The following is a 22,752-nucleotide window of genomic DNA, read 5'->3' on the forward strand; positions in this document are numbered from 1 at the left end:
TCACAAGGGACAAATGGTCCAGCCCTGTGATGGGGACAGATGTGCCCAGTCCCTTTTAGCAGCTCTGCATCACCCTGTGGACACAGTGGGGAGAGCACTTAGCTATACATGGCACCTGGCTGCTTGCTCATGGTGACCCCAACTCCATGGCTAATCCTACAGCTGAAATCAAGGAAATCAAAGTAGTCGTAACGGTCCGGCACTGTGAACAAGGGACAAAATGCTGGGAACCAATTCTGGAGTAAGAAAGCTCATGACTTGTACAGCACTTCTTCCGAAAGCACTGGGGAAAACACTTCCTGAAGGAGCTGTGCCACAAACACAATCTGACAGAGTAGATAAGAGGCAATTAATCATCATTAAGGGAATTAATCATCATTAGGAGAGAAGCAAGGCTAAAAAAAGCCAGTGGTTTATGATTCCAAAAGCACTTCACTTGAACACGTGGACCATCATCTTCCCAGGTTGCAATGTGTGAGTGCCTTACACATGCCTTCAGGTGGAGAGCCCTTCAAGCCAATAGGCCAAGAGCTCTCCAGAGCCCTCAGTGCCTCCTTCCATAGGCAATCTCAAGGATGAGGCCATGCAGTGCTCTCTCTTGCTAAGCAGCTGTCAGTCACTGTCCTAAAGAAAGACCATCCTTGGGAAGATGTGTCTGCTGTCTCCAGTGGGATGCACAGGGATAAAGAACAACCTACTGTTCTGGTCTTACTTCCCCTCCTGCTCCAACACTGCTCCTAGGTCCTACAACTAAATGTAAAGCTTTGCAGCATTACATGAAATAACATCCCTTTTGGTCTATTTTATCTGGGGATAAAATCACCTTTATTTTAACCAAATTACTTTTGCTCATTGATTTCACACCACGGCAAGATTCACCATTCAGCAGCCCACACCACACAGTCCCACCATGTTTCAGGGTGCTTGCCTTCCTGTTTGAACACGAACACACGATGCCCTCAGCTCTTGGCCCTGGTGCTTTGTTTGGGTGTCTCTATTTCCATCTAGATGCCTTTTACAAGTGATTAAATACTGAAACAGTTTAAGAATCCGTATGTCCTGAGCAGATGAATGGAAAGACTTGTTTTGCTCACACTAAGGCCAGAATACTTGAATGAGTTCCTAGTTTTGTGCTATTAGACTTCTAGAGCAGGAAAACAATCTCAGTGTAACTAAACTGCCTACAGGCAGGCATACTGTACTAAGGAATACTATTTTCCTTCCCCATCACTAATTCTTCATGCTTTACTGCACTAAAGGGTCTTACAACTGCTATGATAACCACAGACGATGCCAAGGCAGTGAGGAAGGCTCCATGTCTGCACCACTGGGGCAACTCCCATGAGAGCAAATATACTCATAGCACCCTGCCCTCCCCATGGCATGGGCTCTGCTGAACATACGAGAGCAAAAACAAACATTACCATCCTGAAGAGCTAGTAGGGCTCTTTGGATGTTTGCAGAGGAAACAGGAGTATTTTCTGAAAGATCAGTGGGAATTTCAGTCCTCAGGAGATGCTCAGATCTCACTCGGGAATATGGCTGTATTTATGAAGAAATAAAGAATGTTTCTGCCAGTAAATACCATAGCAAAAACTGTTGGTTTACACAGTGCAGGATGAATTCCTTACTGACTCAGAGGCCTTGAGACACAGGCTAATCACAGATACTTGGATTTCCCCTGGAAACTTCCATCTGTGGCCCTTGCCAATTCTGAATTGGCTTGGACATGAGAGGAGATCCCAGCAGGAGGACAACTATGAGGAGAAATGATTGAGCCCCAGGGACACAACAGGAACACAGAACAGAAGAACCCCCTGCTTCTTCTGTAGCCCTCAGAAAGAGGCACTGCTTCTGCGGTTTCTCACTTACTTTCCCTGCATAATTTCCCCTTTGCAGTGATGGGAACTTTCTGCAAGAAGAGGCCATAGAGGGTCTGGAGGGGAAGACATATGAGGGGTAGCTGAGGTCTCTGGTTTGCTGGGGGTCAGGGAATGGTTCTGCACCAGAGGGCTGTGAGCATGGAACAGCCCGCACAGGGAAGTGGGCACGGCCCTGAGCTGAACTTGAAGTCTGGTTCAAGAAGTGCTGGGACAATACTGCCAGATATAGGGCTTGGATTTGGGTGGTCCTGTGTGGAGCCAGAGGTTGGACTTAGTGGTCCTTATGGGTCCCTTGTGGGACACTCCACGGTCACAAAATACCCTAACCGGTCCACCAAGTCCCAACACAGCGCTGACATAATAACGAAGGCCAGGCAGGATCCAATGCCACACAACAACCTTTGGGATCAGTGTTACATTCCCTGATCTAAAATTAGGCACAGCCCACATCCTTTGCAGGGGAGTGAGAGGCTGAACAACAGTGAGCACAGCCAGGCCCCAGCCTGGCTTTTCAACACATACCAGAGCATTTCCCCTGGAGTCATGGGCAGTGGGTACTACTCAAGCAGCTCCTCTCACCCATCTGTAGCACCAGCAATTGTGACCCTGGGCTTCCCACCCCAGAGCTCCTGCAGAGATGTTGTGTGCAGATGGCTGAGACTCATCCCACACGTGAGGATATCACAGCAAGCTGACCATGCTTCCAGCACATCTCCTATGAGCTGTGAGCATGTCAGAGACAGCTGGGCACAGAAACCTCAAGCAGGGAGCCCTCCCCCAGTCCATACTGTGGGAGGGTACCAGGGCTGCCTCAGAAATGCATGTCCTCCTCCCACAGATACCAGTGTAGCCTCAGCCATGGATGCCTCCCCCACCAGAAATATCATGGCAAAGGTGTCATCAGCCTCAGCTGTGGGCCACTCCTTGAGCAGAAATGAAGTGGGGCTGCAGACCCAGACTTGCACACAAGCCCCTCCTTCAAAAAAGATTTATGGCATTCCAGCCAGATTTGAATTCCTGATTCAATGCCCTGACATGTAGCATCTTTGATACCTGTATAAATCAAAATCAGGAAAGCTCTGTATGGTTGATTCAATTCAGATGTACCTAAAGACAGCAGAACCTCGTGAAGCTTGTGCCACTGGTAGCCAGGTTCTCAAAAAGGGCTCACGCTTCCACAGCTGACAGATCATAATTCTGCCACAGGTCAAACCACAAACGTCAGCCAGCCTCAAACAGACCTGGATGAAAGCATCCTGTACTCTCAGTTTAGGGGTGAAGGTACCCTGCAGCAGTAGTTGCTGCTGCACATATTGGTGGAAGCCACCCTGCCTGGCTCTCACATCTACATTCAGTTGATTGATCTACCCAGCACAAGGACAGTCTTTAGTTTGTAAGGCATTATCTCTGTTAATAGCCAACCTGATGGTCCCCTTTAACCTCAGACTGAGCAAAAAATAACCTGCACAGGGAGTTCTTCAGTGAAGGCCAGCAGGACTGTCCTTCCCAGGAGGTATCTCCATCACTCATTAAAGACAGGCCCTACATCATCTTTAAGTTATCCAGATAGCTGCAGCCAAGTTGCAGTTTGGTACAACACAGAGGAAACCCAAGAGGAAGTATAACTTCATCCTGGTAATTTTGGGGATCTTACTGAGAGGGGAAGTTGTGGATCCACCATCTCTATTGCTTGCTAATGGGAAACATTCATTGAGTACAGCAGGAACTTTTCCCTTAGCGGTTAGCACTACATGACACAACCTGCATGGAGAACATTGGCACCCAAACCTTTCTGTCCCCACCCCCACTTCTGTTCCTGCCCCCCAAACCTCCCTATTGCTGTGCTCTGCATTCATTATTTGGGCATATCACCACAGATCTGGGTTTGGTTGCTGATGGAGAAAAAGAATTCTTGCTTCCATTACTTGCAGCCACAAATGCTGAAAAGCACTTCAGTCATTCACAAGCAATGTATTTTTGTGAGCTCGTAATCCAAGCAATCTTTTTAAGATCTGGGTGGTTTGAGTTAAAATGTACAGCAGTCTTGAGGGCTTGATCCACTTCTCCCATCAGTTACCAGCTGCTCTGCCTCAGCTGCTGAGCAGAGGCTGTGCCTACTGAGCCAGCAAGCTACCACAGAGCTTGCTGAGTCTCCACGTGCCTCTACTTAGATCTGGGGCTCCAGACCTTATTAATTCTTCAGAACTCTCAGCTCTTGTGCTTACCCCAAGCCATATAAACTCCTGGGCAGTGCTAGGTAGATACTATCAGTGTGACCTCATGGTCTTTCATCCCACAATTTAATAAGCATCCAAATTTCTGTTTGTGCATGCCTTTCTTCTATGAAAATAGCCCAGAGTGAGCAGAACTAGCAGAGGTACTTCTGACTCTCCCAAGTGCCAACCTCACTGAGTGCCCCACCAGCTTCATAGCCACATTCTAAGTGGGGGATAACAAGGTGATACCTGCTCTCCTATAGAGCTACTACCAGCCACCTGCACCCAGACCTGTTAATGCCCTAATACTGATGTATGCACAGCTGGATTTACTTAGGATTAATTAGTTTAGCTGATGGAAAATCCCACAGGGCAATTAACAGTTCCCCTTGCTGCTAATAAAGGTAATTAAACCAAGCTCAAACAAAATCTTAAATTCCATTCAATGAATAATCAAGTTGAATTAGCAGGTTCCAGGAAGGAAACCCTTACCATCACCGTGATCTGTATCTCAACACACCTTTAGCTGGCGGAGAAGGGCAGCAGCTTCCCCAGCACTCTGAAAGAAATTCAGACTTCCCTTCAACACATTTTGTTTGATTCTCTTCTTTTCTTGTGGATGAAATTAATCATTTACTCTCAAGGGCCAGGAGTTAATAATTCTTTTTATTATTATTTGTTTTCGGTTGAAATTGGATGATCATTGCGGTCCTTTTCAACCCAGGCCATTCTATGATTCTATGAATATCAGTGTAGCCCTATGGATTGCATTCTGAGTAGCATGAAACATGGAACAATTCCCATGCAGTGCTACAATATGTGTATCTTGGTTAGCCTCTAAATATCACATCAGTCACCACAAGATGCCTGTCTGGGAAATCAACACTCAGACAAGCAGTGCAATGATTCTGTGGATCAACAAGAGATTAAGTGCAGAGATGGATCTGTTTCAAGTAAGTGTGGCACTTGAAGGATGACATTCACAAGAGCACCCTCTGCCTGCAGGCAGCAAATCTTGCCCCATTTCATCTTCCCAATGATTTTTAGGCTGACATGGCACCATGCATTTTGGTCCCATGGTGATGACACTGATTGCCAAGCAGGGGAACCAGCCTCAGGGAGTCCCAGGGGGGAACCTTCAATACCTTCAGAGACGGTGAATCCACCACGTCCCTGAGCAGTGTGTACCAATGCCTTGCCACTCTTTCAGAGAAGAGATTTTTCTTAATAACACCTTAATTCACCTGAACCTCCTTAGCACAACTTAAGTGTATTGCCATGCATAGACACAACCCCCGTGTCCCATTCACCGCTCCATCAGGATGCTGGGGCGGTGCAACCAACACTTTCCCGAACTACCCAGATCCTCCCACTGGAACTTCTTCCCCATGCAAGGGGATTTCTTGCTTCCCTTTAGAATCGGGTTGGGGCGGAGTTTCCCAAGCAGCGGGTTCCCTGCGAGACCGGGTCTCCGCCTCTGTGCCCTGCCTTTATAGTCGAGTTGCTCCCGTGCTGCGCAGCCAGTGCCGCTGCAGGGAGTCGCCGCACGGTAAGTCCGTCTGTATGTCCTATAGTTTGTCTGTCTGTCCGTCCTTTCGCCGCAGCTCGGGGCTCCCACCCCCTCGTCCACCCCCGCAGGACCCACGCCTCTCCTCCTCTCTAATTGCCGGGTTAGCGGGCACGCGGCTCTTGCTTGCGTTCGGGACAGCGGAGTTAGGTGGAAAGTGCTCAAAGGGGACTCCCCACCCAGGAGACCCTACTTTGTTATGGCCTGAATAGAGCAGACGGCTGTTCCAGCAGCAGTCAGAAGGGTGATGGCTCCAGGTGCATCCCAGGGCTGGGGACCACTGGGCTGCATGTCCTCAGCATCATGACAGTTGTGTGATTGCTGTTGCTCACTGCACAGGTGTCAGAGCATCAGTACAGGAAGTAAGCAATGGCTCTTGTTAATGCACTCACCCAGATATAGATCTTGGGCACCAAAGCATCCTCAAACTCCATTGCACGTCTGCATCCAGATCGTGTGGTGCTTCCCACCCCCTCCTGCTTTTGTTTCTTTCAAAAGGAAGTGGTTTCCTCCCAGATTCCAGGAAAATAATGGGTTTATGATTCAGTCAAAACAGCTGTGCTGAAATGCCCAGTTTCAGTGTATGAAAATGTGTTGTCCCAGGCAGCTGTCATGCCCTGTGTCGTGGTTTTGAGCTGACAAACTTCTGCAATGCCATGCTCACAGCTTTGTAACTGTGGAGGAGACATCAGTGCAATCTTCCAGTACTTAAAGAGAGCTTGTAAATGGTGAGAGACCAACTTTTTATATGGGTGAGGGAGAATGATTTCCAAGTAAAACATGGGTGACTTAAGTTAGATCTCTGGAGGAAATTCTCTGCTCAGAAGGTAGTAAGGCCCTGGCACTGCTGCCTAGAAAAGCAGCGTGTTCCTCATCCCTGGAGGTGCTCGAGGCCAGATTGGATGGGGCCCTGGGCAGCCTGAGCTGGTCGATGGTGTCCTGCCCATGCCAGGAGGTTGGGAGTGGATGGTCTTTAACTTCCTATCCAACACAAGCCATTCTATGGTTCTGTGAAGTGTGAGCCAGAAAAGTGCCACTGTGCTTAGCACCCACCTTTCCCCAGGGCACTGAGGAACCTGCCTGAAATTCCCTGGGCAACCACCCCACATTCATTGCATTAGCTTCTCAGCCCCAGGTGAAGGGTGGTTCAGGGTTAAGATCCTCGTGTGTCTCAGTGTAGAACCCCTTCCTGAGGCTGCTACAAATTAAGGATGTGGCTGGAGCTGATCTAGGAGCCATGGTTCTTTGCCATCCACTTTCAGAGCTGAAAATGTGAAGAAACAGTTGTTCATCAAAATATCCAATTGCCGACTCCCACTATGGGACTTTGGGGCTTGCTACTTCTGATGGAGATGATAAAATGGGAACAGAGAGCTTTGGAGAAATGGTTTGAGTTTGCTGAAGCTTCAGTGCCCTTTCTATAAAAAGAAGCCTGGAAAGCCAAAGAGACTGAAAATGATTGTAAGAGAGGTTGCTGCAGGAGCTCTGGAATAGCCACTGGAATCCCTGTGTCTTCTTGGTCTGTTTATCCCTACCAGCAAACGTGGCAAGCTCTAAGCATGAGAGTGAGATTCATCTTCACGAATAGTAATAGGAAAAACAAAATCCTGGAGAGCAGCATCTAGTTTGCCTTTCAGCAGCAGTAGTTTAAAATGATCCTGCCTGCTTCCAAAGCAAGAAGTGAAAAGATCCAATTACACTGAATTTCCCCTTTTTTATTTATGTAGTGCCAATGTATCTGTGTAAATTTTATCATGTGCTGCTTGAAATGTTTTCACTCCCTACACTGGGTTGCAGGACTGTTTCCAATTGTGCTACAGTACTTTAGGGAGCCGAGACCCTCCTTTAAGAATGACAGAGGCATTGTTTGGTTCTCTATGTGTTGTTCCCTGGGCAGGAGATAGTTTGAAGGCAACTCAGGGCACCTCATGCTAGATGAGATGCCTGGGGCCATTCTCCTCCTTCCTTCGGTCCCTCATCAATGCTACCCCTTGGGGTACTGGTGTCCTGGTTCATCTATGGATTACATCTCCCAGACAGAACCAAGTGCCAGCTCCCAGCTTCACAGTGTATTTGTTCGGTACCAATCCAGACAACAAAAATAGGTAGGAAAAAGAAAAATACTTCTTAAGACGGCTTCTCACTTTGCAAAGATTGGAGCTGGTGACTCAGTAGGCTCTTTGCTTTGGTTTCTTGGCAGCTTATTTAGGTGCTGCTGCATGGTCTGAGTAATGATTTGATCCACTGCAGTGCTCTCATGTGGGTTGTGATCCCACTTCCATGGGGAGAAGGGGAGATACAGGGAACAAACTTTGCTGAATAACTTCTGTGGGATAGAGGGGCTTTCCAGTAAAACCAGACAATAATGTGATCAGGAGGGTGGAAAAGGCAGCAAGTCCATACAAATGCCTGCTACATTGGCAGCAGCTCAGGAAAAAGCAGTCAAACAAAAAATTCAGAACAGAGTTAATTAGATGGTCTCTGCCGATACGGGACAAGCTGCCCCTCATCAATGAGCTCATCCTAAATGCTGAGCTTCTGTAAAGGATCTGAGCACCTGATGGAGCTGTAGGTGTCCCCATTCATTACAGGGGAGTTGGACTAGATGTTCTTTAAGCGTTCCTTCCAACCCAAGCAATTCTGATTCTGTGAAGGCAGCAGCTCGGCACCCAGCTGGTCCCAGTGCAGCCATGCTGGCAGTCAGCACCACCATCATCCCAGTGGCACAAGCACAAGTGTGGGATAGCAGAGGATGCTGTGTGAGCTGTGCAGCTCTTCTGGATAGAAACCATAACACTAAATGTATCGTTCTGGAGACTCATGCCACAAAACAATAGTGAGAATGATGATGATAGTAAAAGCTATTATTAAATAGAAAATTGTCAGTAATGATGACTTGGGAATCAATGTAGAGATATGATCTTAAACCATTACATTTCCCAAAACTCAATTATGAACTCCTTGCTTTGGGAAATGACAGATCACTTGGGAAATGCCTGCTGAAGTGATTAGGAGCCACTGTAGTTCTGACCAGAACTGTGGGCAGAGAGCAGTATGCACAGATAGCCCTCAGCTGAGCCTGCAGTGTGTCTGCTCTGCCATGGCAGCCAAGAGTGGACTGTAGAATCACAGAATCGTTGAGGTTGGAAAAGACCTCTAAGATCATCTAGTCCAACTGTCCATCTACCATCAATACTGCCCATTGACCACATCCCTCAGTGCCACATCTCCCCATTACTGAATGCATCCAGGGACAGTGACTCCACCAGCTCCCTGGGGAGCCTGTGCCAGTGCCTTGCCACTCCTTCTGAGAAGAAATATTTCCTACTATTCAACCTGAATTTCCCCTCGTGCAACTTGAGCCCATTCCCTCGCATCTTATTGCAGTGCTGCTGGAGAGGCACAAAGAAATGCAAAGCAGAAGTGCCAAACTGATAAAGTGTGGGTGAGTGCTCGATCTGGTCAAGCATAAGCGCACTTACAGCCTTCCTCAGATACATGGCTACCTTGGCTTTTATTAGTTCAAGCTGAAAAAACATACCAGGACTCTTTCCTGCACATTCTTATGTCAGTATTTCTCAAAGATAAATTATTTTTATTCCTTTTCCTATTGAAGAAGCAGCAAAACGATTCTGAAATTCTTTTTTTCTGATCATCATTCCTCGAAACAAAAGGCAGAAGTGACTGCTACCTGAAAGCCACCTTTGGCTGTATGGAGGGGAGTAGTGCCTTATTTTTGTAGAAACAAACAAGAGCATGCTTTGTTTGGGATGAGAAGGCTCAGTTGATTTCTGTGCTTGCACAAACAGGAAGGATGGAATTTGGCAGAATTAATTTAAGTCGTGGAATCCTAGAGTTGTTTGAGTTGGAAAGGACCTCTAAGGATCATCTAGTCCAGCTCCAGCATAGTACTGAGAAATATGAGCTAGCCCTTTTCTGCTCTCTTTTTTTCCCTATTCTAATGGAATATTCTAATATTTGTGACTGGAGTAGCCCCAGTGCAGCACAGCAACCCTTTCTCCCTTAGGATTTCCCACACGGAAGGGATGTGTGCATGGCTGCAGGGTCCTGGTGTCCCAGCCATAGCAGCAGCCCAGGGTTGCATTGTGCTGCACCCAAGGTCACTGGGCACGTGCTCAATGGAAAGCCTGCCAACTGTATGGCTGCACTCCTTCCTCTGCTTCCCAAAGGAGCTCTCAGCTTCATACTGCCTTTGCTTTAGAAGCTTTATGGACACTGAAAGTGACCAAGCAGCAAAGCAGGGAGAAGAAAAGCATTTCAGCAATACACGCTTGCTTGCTCCCTCCGATGTGGTGCTTTAAAGGTCTCCAACCTGTGGGGACACAAAGGAGGAATTGCAGCTAAAACAAAAAAAGCCACATGCTTCCAACCGGTTTGCCCAGAAATGAGTATCATACTTAGTATCAGCATAATACATACCAGCAGCATAAACTTGTAAGGGTATTTGAAGATTGCCTTGTGACTGAAGCCAAATTTGTCCTTTATTTACAGTCTAATTCCTCTGCTCTTGCAAGGTAAATGTAAGCCAAAATGTGCCTGAGAGTTCTTCATACATAATTATATTGGTCTCCCAGAAAATCACTTAGAAAAAGTGCTGGAACTTTCCCAGGAAAGGCTGGAATCAGTCCTGATCCTGTATGAAAGTAAGGGGGATGTAAATTGCTTTGAATAATGGCAGGACGCTTGTCCCACCACACAGCCTAACTCTTTACAAGGGTAGATAATGGCAGGACAAGTGGAAATGGTTTTTAGTTGGAGGAGGATAATTTAGGTTGGATACTGGGGGGGAAATTCTTCACAGAGAGAGTGGTGAGGTGCTGGAACAGGTTGCCCGGGGAGGTTGTGGATGCCCCATCTCTGAAAGTGTTCAAGGCCATGTTGGATGGGGCCCTGGGCAGCCTGGTCTGGTATTAGATATGGAGGTTGGTGGACCTGACTGTGGTGGGGGTTTGGAGCTTGATGATGCTTGAGGTCCCTTCCAACCCAAGCCATTCTATGATTCTATGCAGGGAGAGCTCATTACAGAAATGCTTTTCTTTTGATGGCAGTATATCTTGACATGTTGGGCTGTGGTAATTTTTATGCAAACTGTTACAACCTGACTGGTATTTTATTTTTTTTCCCCTGAAATTTACAGGCTAGGAGAAAAATGATGAAAATGTTACCTTTTTTCCAAAGTGGTCCCATTGGAATACGCAATGGAACAGCAGGTTGCAATGGTGTAAATGGGAAGCTGGAAAACCCTTTGGCTTCAGTGGCTGAGCACGTCCCTGTGTGTCCTTCTGGAGACGAGATCTGGTCCAAGGACCAGGAGAAAATGAGTGAGAGGCCGGAGGCAGCCTGCAGAACCTCGCGGGCTTCTTCCATCACCAGCAACGAGAGCTGTGCCTCTGCTGGGGAGAGTCCGGAGAAGGGGAAGAAAGGAATAAAGGGGATACTCACAACTGCACTTAAGAAAATGAGGAAGGCCAGGCCGCCCAGCAGTAAGTGCTCAGCTCGCTCCTCAGCTCACCTCTGCATTGCCCCATTTCCAATGCCTTCTTTTGAAATGAATCAGTCATGTCTGTAGATATTACTCCAACTGAGTTACCACTGATACCTGGAACAATACATTACCATTTTCCTGTTGTACAGGAAATCTCACTCCAGATACATCCTGAGATCAAGTCTGACATTTTTACCATCATCCCACAGTAGCAATTTATTAATTCTCCAGACATCTCCTTCCTCCTTTATTTCAGGCTGATGCACATCCAGCTTGCAGCAGAAAATCCTATTTGTTGCTAAGTAACTTTTTGTTCTATTAGATTTGTGCCTTATGCTTTGTGCTATTGAGTTTCTGCCCACCAACTATTGAAATAATCCCGTTGTTCCTGTATCATGCACCCAGCCCTCAGTTTCGATAATGCCTTTGTGTAATCAGCAGATGACAATTGGGCACTCCCAGCTTTTGTGTGAAGTCACTAAGGAGAGCATTAAGTGAAATGAGGTTCATGAATAACATAAGCTTTCTCCGCCCAGAGTTTTTTCAGTAAAAACCTCATGTATCTAAGAGAACTTATTTTGGAATATAACTTTTGCAGCTTCATGATTTCCCAGGTTGCACCATATCAAGCAACTGGTAGCAGTTCGGACAGGATAGCTTAACTGTATTTATCTCACCTGCTAGATGTGTCATCCAGCATATTTCTGGAAATCCCACATAGCATTTCCTCCAGCTCTTCCTATTTAACTACATCTTTCCATCTATACTTTTTCTAAAGCCTTGCTTCCTGCTTGAGGTCATATTAATGGGAATGAATTGGATGGACCTCTCCCTCAGCTCATTCTTTCTGAAGGTTGCCTCCCGCTTAAGCAGAATATCCTCTTCACTTTGAGAGCTCTGGACTTGATATGAAAGTGTGATTTCTTTCATCGTTTTGGGAAAATTGTATGTTATTCAGACTCACTCTCTAGCAGATAGATATGATAAAAGATAAGGCTTGATTTTTTTTTAAACTATGCTCACAACTTCAGCATCATGCTGTGGAGTTTATCAGCGCTACTTAGCTATTTCTTTAATTATAACCCCATAAAACTGACTTCTGTGCCAGAATTACTCTTACAAAACCCATAGGAAGTTGACTTCACTTTCAAGACTGGGCATCCACATGGCAGACGTTTTAGCTGCTTTGCTCTGATTTCCTGGCTTTGATCCCCAAGCCCCAGTTGTCCCTTGGTCTGTGTGGCCAGTCCTTGAGCCAAATAACCACATTGTGCAGGAAAACACACCATCTTAATATGCCCTTTGAGCAGCTCTGATGCCAGGGCATGTTGCCTTGTGCCTATTCCTCTACTCCAGCTCCTTTCAGAGGAAAAATTACATACTTATGTATACAGCTTTTGCTCCCTGATTCTTTTTGTTCCTTGGGAAACTCTCAGTGTATCCTCGAGGCTGTTGAAGTATTCAAGAGACTCTCAGAACCTTGCATAGCAAACCGAGCAAACAAGAAGCAACAACAACAAAAATCACAATTCTGAATTTTGGAAACAAAGTCATGGGTAGCACATGAACATCTGCTGATATGTAACAGAGTAGGGATAAGCATTCAGATTAGCATTATGCTACTCAGCAGGGGACTAGGAGTAACCTGATCTTTAACTAAAGAAAGAATTTCTGTGTGGTAAAGCTTAACATTATAGAAATGGGAGCATTATAAAAATGGTATTTGAAAGCCTTGAAATACAAAACAGGAATGAAGATTTTTCCTGTTGGGTAAAGAAGGGCTGTTTTTTTCTCCTCAGTCAAACAAGTCATGGATCTCCTTGAAAAGCAGAAGCTCTGTGATGCTGCCCAGCATCTGATTGCCCTGGAGAAGAGCATGTGTGGCAAAAGCGAGGAAGAACTGACCATCACCCAGCAAGACATCGAGTCCCTCTGCGAGGTCCTGAAACACAAAGTCTTCAGTGTCTTGAAAGACTCTGTGCTTCTAGCGAAAACAAACCCAGAACTGCTGCAGCAGGCTGTAGAAGCGCTGAAAGAACAGGAGAAAGAGGACCAGAACTGCATGTCAGAAAATCTGCCTGGACAAAGCATGCAATTTAGACCTAAAAAATGGAAAGATCTTTGGATGGCCACAGTAAAGGAGTCAGTAGATACTCGAATGAAGGACACGAGTCGTACTCCTAGAACTGAGAACCTCTCTGCAGTTGGACAAAACCTCCTGCACATGGGGAAGACAATGAAAGAAGATTTGATGGTAGTTGCACAGTACATTAAACAGCTTTATCCCCCTGAGTTCGATGTGTTCCGCACGTATGCAGAGCTCTATCACCACCACTTTGCCTCTCTGGCGAAGAAAGCTGCTGAGTCTCAGCTGGATGACAAGGATGTCTACCTTCTCCTCTCTTGGGTGCACTACATTTACCCAAAGTAAGTGATGCTTTCACACACATTTTGTACTGGAGAACCAACAGGTTCTCTGGCTGACAAACCAGACGTTTGCTTGATTCATGGGTTGGTATCATTTTGATGCACTCCAACCCATGGTTAAGTTTTGGAGTCAGTGATACTGTGCTTACCAGGCTAACCTGAAGGAGCATCCTCAGGGCTGCTAGGCTGTAACCAATTGTCACTACACCACACAGGCAGTAGATGTCCACACAGATATATATCGGGCTTCGCTTGTGGCCCTCATCTCATTCATGGAAAATCTGGGAACTCCAGCCTGTGGCCTACTGGAGCAGAAGGCAGCCAGTAAACAGGACAACCTGAGCACCCTTGGCATGGAGGATGTTGTCCAGGGACTACCCAAAGTAATTATTTCATTAGATATCTTGCTGTATGGATGGAGAGAGCTCATTCATACTGTTGCTCAGGGGACCCTGTCCCTAACACAGTGCAGTGGCCTATGCTAAGGACAGGATGTATTTACATCTGGTTTCTCACTGGTATCCTCAAGGACTGTTAGCAATTTGCATTAGCAGCTGTCTTGAATTATGCTGGTCTTGGAAAATGTGATCATTTGGCTTTGTCATTCCAGAGATATGAGAAAAGATCATGTTTTAGCAGAGGAGCTGGAAAAGCTTGAGCTCGGAAGCCTTTTGCCTTTAAGTCTGAGCAAAGAGCTCGAAAAGAAATACCTTCAGAGTGAAGAGGTGAGAATCTGCTCATTTCCTTCTCATCCCTTGCTGTGCATAGCTCCTCTGAGGAGCTCTGACTTATCCTGGGTACCCACTTCCCACACACCCTCCAAAAGAGAAGAAGAAGCACCCACCTCCTTGTAGGTGGGCTGCTGCTGAATGGGACTTTAAGAGTAAACTTCCCACTACCTCCTGGTTTGCTTATCCCTCTTCCCTGGGAGGAGGCCAGAAATTACTGCTGTGTTCTTGTAAAACTGGTGCTAGGGAGATGGGAAGAAGTTCAACCACAGGGCTTTGCTGGTAACTTTCCAGTCCTTTGCTAAATCATCACAGGGAGGAGCCTATAGTCTCACTTGCAGGTGATCCTCCCAGCACTATTTCTGGCTTCTGCAGCAGTGCCAGACCTTGAGTGAGCACAAAGCACACAGGTCCAGTCTGGGAAAATCTGCCTCCTTGACAGAGAGTCAAGTGGTCTGGAGGAAACAACAGTTGCTCTGATTTTTGGATCGCTCTCTCCTTAATGGACACAAAGAGCAACTTTCGTATCCCTCCCTTAACTTACTGCTTTTGGCACTTTGGGCTGGAGTTCCTGGGAAATGAGAAGTTACAGGCTTTGCTGCAGTCCATGATGGATTGCAGATGGGCTGTGACATGCACAGATAGGGCAGTGAGCAGAGGTGTGTGCCAGCTATTGCACAGCAGCTGTGCTGCACAGCGAGCACGCAGGAAGGGTCAGAGCAGGGGAAACCTGGGACATTTTGATTCACTCCAGAGTTGGTAAGACGTCAGGAGTGCTTATGATAAAGGATTGCAAAATTAGCTCAGTGGGTGGCACTGAGTGTTACAGACTACATGTAACACATCTCTCTGGGAACTGGGGTTTCAGCATGTATTCTTGCCTGTGCCCTTCTGACCCAGTGCTGACATATTGGGGTGGTGGGTCCTGATCTTCATAGAGTCATAGAACAGCTTAGGTTAGAAGGGACCTTAAAGTCCATCCAGCTCCAACTCCCTACCGTGGGCTGGTTGCCTCCCATTGGATCTGGCTGCCCAGGGCCCCATCCAACCTGGCTTTGAGCATCTCTGGGGATGGGGCATCCACAGCTGTGGGCAGCAGTGCCAGGGCCTCCCATTCTTCCCTTGAAATATTTCAGTTTTTACTGAGTAGGGGAATGTTGTGAGAGGATGTCCTTGCTGCTGGGTAGTTTTGGGAAGGGAGTCTTGTAACAAAGAGACTTTATTTCTCAGCCATGGTAGACAAAAACTGCTGAGCCAGTGGGAAGGTGGGCAAAGAAAACTACCCTAGAAGAGGGCAGCAACTGTGATATCTGCTTTGTGGTAAATGCTGTTGTTCTTTGTTCTCTGAAGGCTACCATCAAAAATGTGCTGAGCAAATGCTTAGAAAAGGAAATCCAAAGATGGAGAGAAGACAAAGAACCAGAGAAACTCAATGGGCATTTTCAGAGTGAACTACTAGCGATAATTGTTATCCAGGTAATAACAGATATATATTTAAAAATGACAGCATCTTGTTTGTACTTAACATCTGAGATTAACTATAGTCAGTGCAGGAAGGTAAAGGGCCAAGTTGCACATGTAGAGCCGTTGCACAAGTGGGTGGCTTGAGAGAGTCCAAACCCATACTACTGGTATAACAGGTGCTGGGACGATCCTTTTCACACCAGAAAATAGAAAAAAAGGAGAGAAAAAAAACCCTCTTTCCCCACTTTCTCAAGTGTTTTGTGTGTTTTCTTCACCTGCGGTGTTTCTTTTTTCACTTTGATTGCTAGAGTATCTACAACAGCCAGATGCGAGCCAGGGACATCAGCACCGTGCTGGGTGAGGAGCTGTTGTGCCAACTGTCAACAGAGCTGGCTGCCTTCCTCAGAAGGTGTGGTAAGGCCCCAATGAGCAGCAGTGCTTCCCGAGTGTCCTGGTGCCATCACTCATCTGCCTGTCTTCCCATCTCCCCTCCAGCTACAAGGAGGCTTTTGAAGACTTCAAGGAGAGAGGCAAGAAGCACAGACACTACAGGCCTGTTCTGATTGCAAATATTAACAACTGCTGCAATTTTAGGTAAGAGTTCCTTCCACTACCAACAGTGGGAAATAGTGAGATAAAGGGAAGATGCCCCAGAGTAGGCAGAGGAAGGCTTGGGAACCTCTCTTTGGGGGCAGGTTATTCTGACCTTGGCAGCATTTCCTTTTAGAGACTACACAGAGAAGAACATAGCAGAAAAGGATGACAACAAAGAGAGGATACTTAGCACCCTTCGGGACATTGAGACCAGCAGTGGGGATGTCCTGCTTCAGCAGCTCTTTGCCCAACTGAAGGTATGCATGAAGCTGATATCTTCAAACTCCAGGCAAAGCGTGTAGGCTTGGCTGTGCATGGGGAAGTGCAAAGTGCTGATAGCATCCAAGAGAAGTGCTGTAGGGGGAAGAGTCTGAACACGTGTGTGGTTACACTCTGAGCTGTGGGAAGCAATCACAAATGATGACAGCGTTTGGCTTCTCCATAAAGGTGACCTGTGAGATATTTCTGGTTCTTTCATTTACTTATTTCCCTTTTTTCCTTCCTTTTCTGATGATGCCACAATTCTCTACTCAGATAAGATTGGGTGGATAACACATTGACAAGGTAGAAATAAGAAAGGCACCCTTGAGATTAGAATCTCAATCTCTCTGCCTCCTTTATTGCAAGGAACCAAGAGGCTGCAGAGTCTCCTTCTATGGAGACATCCAAAACAAGTCTGGGAACCTGCTGTAGCAGGGGCTTCGACTTGATGATCTCCAGAGATGCCTTCCAACTCCTATAATTCTGTGAAATCCAATGCAGCCCTTCTTCCCGTGTCCTTGTGGGTCATCTTCGCATTTCCCTAATAGGACCTCACACCTTGCTGTCACTGTAGAGGATGTTATGCATATAGGAACGTAAATACGTATCTGCATAGAAACTAAGTAGTTGTTCCTTTATTTTTCAGCCAATTTATAAGAAATTCACAGAAAATAAGTGGGAATGCAGCAATGAAATTATGAATGAGATCATTAAAACGACCAGCAATCATATTTCAGAGTTACGGACCCTGAAGGACCCATTTTACCTTGTAAGTTGAAGAGAAATAGCCACAACCACATGATCAGTGGTGCAGGAGTATACATGAAACTTGCCATATAAAAAATCCTTGATTTCCTGCCTTTGTCTTTTTAGTAGTTAAAACAAAATTATGAAGTTTTGTGTATAAGAGAGAGGAACAGGAGGAGGGGGGGTGAGTTCCTGTTTCTCTGGAGTACCGCTACCTCTTATCTAACACTTGGAGATGTTTTCTAAGCATTGAAGTCTTCCCAGAAGGAAGCAACTTTGAGAAGTTCCCACATCTCATTAATTAAAGTACAAAGAGATTCTTGGTATCTAGGATGCCACGTTGCAGGTTGCAAGGAGGTTGGCAGCCAGCACTGCTCCTTGTGTTTAAGCAGCAGTGTACGCTTGGGGGGGGACACGCTTTGTAGCACTTGAGGTGTCTTTGTCCTTCATCCACACACATTACTGTATCACCACAATTTTAAAAGACCACTGAGACCATCTAGTCCAACTATCAGCCTATTCCCACCTCACCCTCTAACCACATCCCTCGATGTCAAACAAATGACAGATGGGTGATACCACTCTCCTTCCCAACAGTCCATCATTGAGAAGATCCACATCCGTTTGGTGAAAGATTACATTGCGAGGCTGCTGAAGAAGAAGGTCAGCATGAAAAGCCCAACGCAGCAGCAGAACCTGGCCCAAAGCATCTCCAAGAATGCTGCTGACCTAGAAGCCTTCTGCACCAGCAATGTATGTGAGCATTCACCTCATCCATGTCAGTGCAGAGCATGCTGAGAAACAGGAGAATGCCCTTTTTGTGGCCCCAGCACAGCTTAACTTTCTGGAAAGACCTCAGGCAGAGAGAGCTTTGCAAGTGCCAGCCTGTCCTTCCCAGACAGCGAGAAATGATTTCAGCCTTCTTCGTCCTGTAATCAGTTGTTTCCTTTGCAGATTTATATCAGTAGGGACAAGAGGTTCAGCTAAATATGGCACTGCTCTGGTTGCAGTACAACTTGCATGGAGCCTGATTTCCCCTTTGCTCCTGTGCCTTTGGGGCTGGCAAGGGCAGTCAGGGGGCTTCTCCCAGGATGCTCTGGCTTTCACTGCTGCATTACTGCATGGCCACAACTTCCCTCTCAGTCTTCTGAGGTCACCTCCATCCTTCCACATCTCTAGAAAAAAAGAAAAAAGAAAAAAAAAATACAACTCAATCCACATCTCTATCACCCCACCCATGTCTGAGAGGAGACGGAGCGAGTCTGAGCAGTGCTCAGCATGGGCAGGAGGCCAAGTGCCCTTGAGGTATTGAGCAGTTAGAAACCAGAGCACAGGTTCATCTGAGTGGCCAGGAAAAGGGTTTGGTGGTGACTGGAGAAGTGGGAGGAAGGGCTGTGCCAGGGTCTGACCACTTCCTTTTCCACAGGGATCTAAAGCCACCTGGCTGAATTCAGTACTCCCCAAACTGGCTGAAATAATCCGGCTTCAAGATACAGGTGCTATTAAAATTGAAGTTGCGACACTCGCCACGGCATACCCAGATATCCGGTAAGAGAAGCTGAATGAGATTTGCAAATACACATGTGGAATTCTAATTGAGCTATGAAGTAGCCATGTATTAGCATGGGTGAGGCTCATACACCTCGGGCAGTGCTGACCTCTGTCAGATAAAGAATCAAGAGGGTAAATGGTGCCCAGGTAGCTGGATATCTCTCTTTGCACGCAGCCTGAGCTGTGTTTTCCCTAGAAATCAAAACTTAGAAAAGTCTGAATTTGACAAGGGCAGAGCAGGTGAAGGCAGCAGTCATTTCATGGCCATCCAATGCCATTGGACAAAAAAGGAATCTATTAAGAAAGGCCATAACCTGGAATATATAAATATGTCTGATCATCTCCTTTGCCCTGGGGATTCCTCACACCTCCCCTGGGGTGCTGTTTAGGGTCCTGTGTAGGATCACTCGATCTGGTACCACCTGGGGGCTGATCAGCTTTACAGGCTGGTGCAGAGGAGCTGACAATCTGACCATTTCTCTTCCACAGCAAAAGACACTTGGAAGCATTCCTGCACATCAAAGCTAATCTGTCACGTGGAGAACTCAAAAGCATCCTGGGCTACCTGGCAGATGGCACAGCATCCACACCACCCAGCACCCCACTCTTCTCCAGTATTAATGTGTCCTAGGCCAACATACCTTGTGTGGATGAAGCCAGGATTGTCCCCTGCAGCAATGCACAGCACTGCTGCCTTTTCCTACAGAAAACTGTCCCCGTCTGGTGCTCAGTGTCCCTGTGGGAAGCACCCTTCATCATGCATGGCCATGAGAAAGGGACACCCATTGAAGAATTGCGCCTGCAAAAGGACCAGAGATGCTCCTTGAACCAGACACTGCTTCCTCCACAGTCTCACTGATGTCATCACATCACTGCCCTGGTGCTCTGAGCTCTGTCTACCTCACCGGGTGCTGTGAAGCCATGCCACTGATTTCCCAGACCAAGCAGACACCTCCTATGAAGCTTTTTGTCTGATAAGGAAAGAGAAGAAAAATTGAAGCCAGACAGCAGAGATTTTGGAAAAGTCCCATGAGAGCGTGTTTGCTCTCCATCTGTAGCCCCCTGAGCCACTTAGAGACATCTGCATTAGACTGGTGGGAGACTTGAGGTCAGAATAAGACATGCTTATGCATTCTGGAACTCCTGTTGTGGAGTCTCCCTTCCTGGAGATAGTCAGAAGCCATCTGGGCATTGCCCTGGACCACCTCCAGTAGGTGTCCCTGCAGAAGGTTGGATCAGATGAACCCAGGGGTCTCTTCCAACCTCAACCATCTTGAGGCTGATTCCTGCCTCCCACCGTGCTGCAGCATCCCCAGTGGTTTGGGGTGGTCCCAGCTGTATACTCTGTCCTTTCAAACAGTGCTGTCCAGGAGCTTTGGGGTTTCCAAATCAGCCTGAGGAACTACGACTACCCTCATGGTGGTGATCTGGGCAGTGCTTCCTTCACCTCTGTGAGGTGGGAGCACCTGGCCCACTGGCAGTCTTCTTCCCCACTACAGTTACTCCTTCCAACAAATCCCCACCCCACTAACAGGGCTTAGGCTGAAACTGTGCACTGTAATAAATCCTGTAGGTAAGGCACATTAGGTATTGCTTAAGCCCTCCCTCTGGAGGAAAGGGCTCCTGACCCTGTTAACATTATGGGTTTTGAATGGGTGGTGGAGCTGACTTCAAATACCATTAAAATATCTTAAGCTCCCCATCTGCATCACCACTTCCTCACTTGCTCTTTCCCCTCATGTTGCAGAATAGATTAGATGGGAAAACACAAATGGGTCTATTTTGAAACTCCGCACTGTTTTTACAACCCATTTTTCTGGGAAATGAATCCCCTGCCAAAACAACAATGTGTTTGGTTGAAAACCTTTCCCTTCAATTTTCCTTTATTTCAACTTCTAGCCTGTAGAAAGCCAGTCCGGAAGGAAGACATAATGACTCTACAGACCATACAGTGTATTTATATGCATATGCAGTATACTATTGGTGTATTTTTGCATCCAATTTTATTATTTTTTTCTCAGTTAGAGATACTCATTTCCAATGTTTATATTTAAACAGTATTCAGATATGCTAGGAAACTGACTCATTTATTCTGTATCTGGCTGTTGTTTGCTGTGCTGCCACATATAGTCTCACCTACTCCTCCAAAGGCCAACGCATCCTCAGTGGACATCACTGCTGCCAGGCAGGGTGAGCGCTTATTGGTCCCACAGCCCTGCTCTCCTTGCTCCCTGGAGCCAGGACAGCCATACAATGTGAAAGTTATGAGCACAGTTTGGTGGGTGTGGTGGTAATAGTCAAACTAGATGATCACAGTGGTCTTTTCCAGCCTTAATGTTTGAGTTTATGGCAGCAAGGTCCAAAAGATCAGCCTTGATGTGCTACCAGTCATGATGTTGAATAATAAAAAGATTTGTATATGAAATGCATCTTCTCCTTCCTGCTCTGGCACCCCCATTCCTCCGTCAGTTTTCTGCTCCTGTTAGCACAAGAAGTGTAGGGAAGGCAGAGTTCAGCCCCAGCTGGCACTGGTGGCCCAGGTCGGCTCCCTTAGCACTTGCTATTTATATTCAGTGTGAAAGAGCACTTAGGTTTCTATCTGCAGTTGGGAAGTGCGCTGCTTTCCTTCTGTAACTCCGCTCACAAAAACCCCTTATACACATAAGCTCAACACTTAACTTCATGTTAGTTGAACTTTTATCCCAAATACAGTTTATAGTCAAACGTTAAAACGACTTCTACCAACACTGAGCACTCGTGACGAACATCACCTATTGTGCAACATTTTCTTTCCCCAGTTAAGTGAAAGGTCATGCTATTGCTATAAATAATTGTGTTTTGATTTAGAGCTCTGTTAAGGGCCTTGAGAAAAGCATCATGTAAGTGATTACATTGGCCTTTAAAAAAGAAAAGAAGAAATAATTCCAACTAACTCTATGCTTGGGAAAAAAAATGGTGTATCTATTTATACATCATAACTAGGATGGGTAGGACAAAATAGCTTTCATATACATTTTATAAGCTGTATGGAACCATGTCGTGCAATTCTCTTCATCCTGCTATAAAAGCCTTGGCATTCAGAGCCCAGGAAACCAATTTATTTACCTTCCTGAATGACTCAACATCCACAATGGCATTTATTCACATGTGGCCAGCTACTGACAGGAGTTTGCACGAATGTCTTCCAATGACAATGGTAGATTAACACTGACAAATAGCACTCCTACAAACTAATTAAATAAAACTAACTGTGGTCAGGGTGGCTGGGTTTTATCACGCAGTTTCTGTTGGTACTGCTTTTGACCCCACTTTAGAGGCAGAGGCAGATTGATACAAATTAAACCAGCTTGCATTTAGTCCAGCTAGTATTAACCAGGAATGAGCATGGCTGAGGAAGGAGATCAGTCAAGAATTGGACTCAGTGATCCTTATGGATCCCTTCCAGCTCGGGATATTTCATGATTCTATGTTTGATTCTATGGTCTGGGGAGCAGGTTGGATGGTGGTAGCCTGGGTGTGACACCAGCAAAACCCCATTTGCACAAAGCACTGTCACACTTCAGGTTGAAATCCATGAGAGTAATTGCTGACTTCCTGCATGACTTAAAAGAGGATGTGGCTGCATCACCCACAATGATTCCTTAAAATACAAACCAGCTCTCCTGTAGCCACATGAATACAGGGCAGCTTCCATCAAGGGATTTAGGAATTACTCAGCACTGCAGCAACCACAGATTTCCCCTTTAGCAAAGCTGCAAATCCACATGGCTGGGAAAGAAACACATCACACCTGCAGGAAAATCAGAGT

The 22,752-nt window shown here is 46.3% G+C and overlaps 2 protein-coding genes across 3 annotated transcripts in view; one reads left to right on the top strand and one right to left on the bottom strand.

The window, feature by feature from the left end:
* The first annotated feature begins 5,617 nt into the window (after positions 1-5,617).
* Positions 5,618-21,369, top strand: TNFAIP2 (TNF alpha induced protein 2). Of its 2 annotated transcripts, XM_015865684.3 has the most exons (12): positions 5,618-5,648; positions 10,825-11,170; positions 12,972-13,599; positions 14,210-14,324; positions 15,678-15,803; positions 16,100-16,200; positions 16,287-16,385; positions 16,519-16,642; positions 17,293-17,415; positions 17,991-18,146; positions 18,820-18,941; positions 19,434-21,369. In XM_015865684.3, exons 2-12 carry the CDS (start codon positions 10,837-10,839, stop codon positions 19,573-19,575), a joined length of 2,070 nt encoding a protein of 689 aa, XP_015721170.1. In that variant the 5' UTR covers positions 5,618-5,648; positions 10,825-10,836; the 3' UTR covers positions 19,576-21,369. The 2 variants fall into 2 exon arrangements, with proteins under 2 accessions (XP_015721170.1, XP_085405596.1); XM_085549470.1 differs by lacking the exon at positions 17,991-18,146.
* Positions 18,146-22,752, bottom strand: part of LOC107315372 (exocyst complex component 3-like protein 2) — a 48,154-nt gene continuing 43,547 nt past the window's right edge. The window contains exon 14 of the mRNA XM_085549475.1: positions 18,146-18,568. The gene's annotated coding sequence lies outside the window, so the exon portion shown is untranslated. The remainder of the gene's footprint in view (positions 18,569-22,752) is intronic.

This window comes from Coturnix japonica, chromosome 5 (genome assembly GCF_054131305.1).
Source record: "Coturnix japonica strain WE chromosome 5, WE-NBRP24, whole genome shotgun sequence".
NCBI lineage: Eukaryota > Metazoa > Chordata > Aves > Galliformes > Phasianidae > Coturnix > Coturnix japonica.

Excerpts from the sequence above, each read along its gene's own strand:
- TNFAIP2 (XM_015865684.3), top strand. The coding sequence starts at position 10,837 with ATGATGAAAATGTTACCTTTTTTCCAAAGTGGTCCCATTGGAATACGC. Across the intron at positions 11,171-12,971 it reads GAAGGCCAGGCCGCCCAGCA|TCAAACAAGTCATGGATCTC; the intron begins GTAAGTGCTCAG and ends TTTTCTCCTCAG. Across the intron at positions 18,942-19,433 it reads ACGGCATACCCAGATATCCG|CAAAAGACACTTGGAAGCAT; the intron begins GTAAGAGAAGCT and ends TCTCTTCCACAG.